The sequence below is a fragment of the Vairimorpha ceranae genome (genome assembly GCF_000988165.1).
Source record: "Vairimorpha ceranae strain PA08 1199 chromosome Unknown NODE_222, whole genome shotgun sequence".
In the NCBI taxonomy this organism is placed as follows: Eukaryota; Fungi; Microsporidia; family Nosematidae; genus Vairimorpha; species Vairimorpha ceranae.
This window is the reverse complement of record NW_020169517.1, coordinates 1-3,633: the sequence shown is the minus strand read 5'-3', so window position 1 is coordinate 3,633 and position 3,633 is coordinate 1. Positions and strand designations below refer to the sequence as shown.

The 3,633-nt window shown below is 26.5% G+C and overlaps 4 protein-coding genes across 4 annotated transcripts; all 4 read right to left on the bottom strand.

Annotated features, from left to right (window-relative positions):
• Positions 1 to 115: 115 nt before the first annotated feature.
• On the bottom strand, positions 116 to 328 carry AAJ76_2220003306 (hypothetical protein; the record flags this gene model as incomplete). The annotated part of the gene is made up of 1 exon (XM_024474658.1): positions 116 to 328. The coding sequence occupies one exon, from the start codon at positions 326 to 328 to the stop codon at positions 116 to 118; it is 213 nt and encodes a 70-aa protein (XP_024329553.1).
• Positions 329 to 1,809: 1,481 nt separating this feature from the next.
• AAJ76_2220001600 (hypothetical protein) lies at positions 1,810 to 2,034 on the bottom strand (the record flags this gene model as incomplete). Its single annotated transcript, XM_024474655.1, has 1 exon — positions 1,810 to 2,034. One exon carries the CDS (start codon positions 2,032 to 2,034, stop codon positions 1,810 to 1,812), a length of 225 nt encoding a protein of 74 aa, XP_024329552.1.
• A 1,233-nt stretch (positions 2,035 to 3,267) lies between these two features.
• Positions 3,268 to 3,390, bottom strand: AAJ76_222000244 (hypothetical protein; the record flags this gene model as incomplete). Its single annotated transcript, XM_024474656.1, has 1 exon — positions 3,268 to 3,390. The coding sequence occupies one exon, from the start codon at positions 3,388 to 3,390 to the stop codon at positions 3,268 to 3,270; it is 123 nt and encodes a 40-aa protein (XP_024329551.1).
• Positions 3,391 to 3,481: 91 nt separating this feature from the next.
• AAJ76_2220003 (hypothetical protein) lies at positions 3,482 to 3,633 on the bottom strand (the record flags this gene model as incomplete). The annotated part of the gene is made up of 1 exon (XM_024474657.1): positions 3,482 to 3,633. A coding segment is annotated over one exon (152 nt), but the record flags the coding sequence as incomplete, so codon positions are not given.

Genomic DNA, 3,633 nt, shown 5'->3' with positions numbered 1-3,633 from the left:
GATTTGAAATGTCTATATTTAAATAATTTATAATTATTAAACCTATATTTTACTCCAGCACATGTCATTTAAAAATCTTTTTCGGAACCCATTGAAACATCAAGTGTTGTATGGCTTAAAGAAAACCCGAAGGCGGTTTTGTCAAGATTGAAAAAAAACGATCTAAGACTGACATCCAAGGTGTGTAAATGAAATTTAATAAAAATAAAACTATAGAATTAATAAGGAAATAATTGCATAAAGCCATAACCGCATGCAACAAACAGTATTTGTCTAAAAAAAAAATTAGTGAAGAATCTAAGAAAATAACTAAAACTTTTACAAACATAATTAAATTATTACAACAAAGAAAGAAGAATAATACTTAAGAATAAAAAATAAGATATTTAACACTATTTTAGTATTAAGAGGAAGAAGCATAGAAGATGGTGAACGGAGTGAAAAAAATACAGAGCAATTTAGTAAAATAAAGTGTGCTATATTGTATTAAAAGATCTATAGATAGGTTTACAAAAATATTCTCTTCTAAAAGTCAAGCTAATATGCAGTGCGCATCAAAATCTTAAGACACTTAAAGACAAATTCCCCCGAAAAATAAAACAAGACAAAATTTTAAAACATGTAATGATAATAAGTGTAAAATCAATATGTATCTAATTTTGTTCTTTATTGATCTAATTTGTTTTTTAATTTTTTTGTCACAAGAGATGTTTCAAAATCTTAAGACATTCCCCCCCCCCAAAAAAAAATACGTTGTATAGAATTGTAAATATTACATTCGTTTTATTTTGTTACAATAAACTCTTGCATGATTTTATTTTTCTAATCTAAGCTGCTACAAATCGTTTAAAAAAATAATTAATCTTACAATTAAACGGAATGTCGCATTTAATTCAAATACAAACACATGCTTAAAATAATAATATTTATTATTTATTGTTTTTTTTATTTAGAAAAGTGATTTTAAATTTCTTCAATGTATCTCAAATACATGATGGTTTTGAAATTTTTTTAAAAAAAAGATTATTTATTGATTTTATCACCTTTTTCTTTAACAACATCAATCATACACTTGTGCATTCCACTGCATACTTAAACAGATTTCGGATGTAATATTTGATCGGGCTGCTATAGCGAAGATTGCAAATTTTGAGTATTATTATATTGTCTCCCGTCTCTATATATCATTCTCGACATATCTGCCCATAAATTTTCAACAGGATTAAGATCTGGACTTAATAGTGGTCGGTTTATGCAATTAATATTATTTTTTTTAAACCATATTTTAGTTGTACGAGCTTAATGGTAAGATGCATTGTCTTGTTGAAAAATATAATTAAAATCGCAATTTATATCATTAGAATCATTATTTTTACTTTCAAGAAATGTTAATAGAGCTGTTTCAAGCATTCTACAATAAGAAGCGCTGTCATTTTATTATTTAAAATCTGTAAAATCAATTGTTTACTTGAACTTTACAGGCCAAAACCATAATACCTTCTTGCTCTTTATACGCTCACTATATGAAATTTTATCCTTATTTACATGATGCCAACGATATTTAAAACCATATGGACCATCTAAATTAATTTTTTTTTCGTCAGAAAATATAGCTTTACGCCATTGACGAGTCCATAAAATTTTATCTAAAGCAAAATCTTCCCTTTTTAATTTATGCACTTCCTTTAAATTCGTACTCAGTCTTATTTTTTTATAAACAAGATTATTATTTTCTTTAATTGCTCTTAAAACAGTAGATTTTTATGCTGATAAATTAAATCAGCCTTAGTTTTAGAAATAGTTATGGCTCTAAAGAACCCATACTTCGAATTTTTTTATTGCCTTAAAAGAAAAGAACCCTTTTCCTGCCTTTTTTATTAAGCTTTTAATAAGATCCATTGAGGTCAGGTAATTTCTGATTGCAGTTCTAATCCTGTCCAACATTAAACCAATTTGCTTAATATTTATTTCTATTAGAAAATAAGCATCAATCTGTCCTTTTTCATACTCACCTAAAAATTTTCCTTTGCTCATTAAAGGATAAATAATTTTTTTCAAAAAAACATCAAAACCATCATGTACTTGAGGTACATTGGAGAAATTTGAAATCACTTTTCTATATCAAAAAAACAATAAATAACAAATATTATCATTTAAAGCATGTGTTTGTATTTCGAAATTTGTGTTTAATAAGACATATTATTTTTTTTAAACGTTTTGTAGTAGCTTACTTATATTAAAAAAATAAAATCACACAGTAATTTATTACAACAAAGTAAAAACAATGTATTATTTACAATTCTATAAAACGAATTTTTTTTTTTTGGGGGGGATGTCTTAAGATTTTGACACATCTCTTGTGACAAAAAAATTAAAAAACCCGATTAGACTTTTATAAAATAAGAATTAATAAAAAATAATGACCAAAGCATTTTTATTACAAAGCGTGGATACGAATCATAATTTTAAATTATGTCCTGATTTATTTTTTCGAGCGGATTTTTTTTAGGTGTCTTAAGATTTTACGCGCACTGCATATAGCTTAATTCGTCAGACGGCACAAAATGCCTATAAAGACACGATTAATATAAATAAGAGTTTTTCAAATGGAATAAAAGTATTTATAAGAGAATTTAACGAATCTTTAAAAAAACTATTAGACTCTTTAAAAAAAACGAATGTTTTAGAGCTGATAAGTAAACAACCAGACAAAATCCTATTCTATGAAAAAAGATTATTAATAAGTCATGAATGATTTTTCAGGTAGAAAAGAAAACTGAAAATATGAACTTTAAAAAGATAATTTTTATACAGCTTCTCAGGAAATGGTACATTGCTTGCCCGTTTGGGTCTGGAAGACTTAGAAGAGGTGTTTACAAACGACATTTCTATCTATTTAGGATTTCTTTTTATAGTTTTACATGAAACATGTAAACAAACAAACAAGTTTAAGACATTGTGGTTTTGTTCGTACAAGAAACTACTGGACGTTTTGCATCCAACAAAGCCTTTAATTACCCTTATCATTTATACTTATTATCACAACTGTCTCACTTCAAAGCGTTTTAATCTAAAAGAGTTTCAGTAAGCAATTATTTTTAAAAATAATTAAAAACATATATGCTTTCTAATAATTTTTATTTAAACAACCCTTCTGTTGGTCACCATAGAGCCCTATAAAAAGAAAAGCTAAAAATTAATGATAAGTCGATAAACATATCAACTAAGGAAGTCACTAAATCTTGGATTAATATGTGAAAAAAAAGATTAGGAGCAGAAAAAAAATCCGCTTGTCTTGCCCCAAAAGATGAGTGCAGTGTTAAAATAAATTTCAATAAATGATTTTATATAATTCAATTCTTTGAGGCCCCGTGTCTTCTCCAGTTTCATATTTTATTACATGTTTTAAAATCACCAAATCACATTTTATAGATTTAAAACAATAATTGTCGTGTTGGGGAATGACTTTATCATATATAAACTATCTCCCTATACGCGTAAAAGCGCTAAATAACAAAACTGTAGGTGCTCGGTTAAAAGATTCCGCCGTAAGGGTATAAAAAATAAATATAAATTTGTTTAATTTTATCTTTGTTTTTTGTTTTTTACTAGCTTGCGCTATCCCGTTTAAAA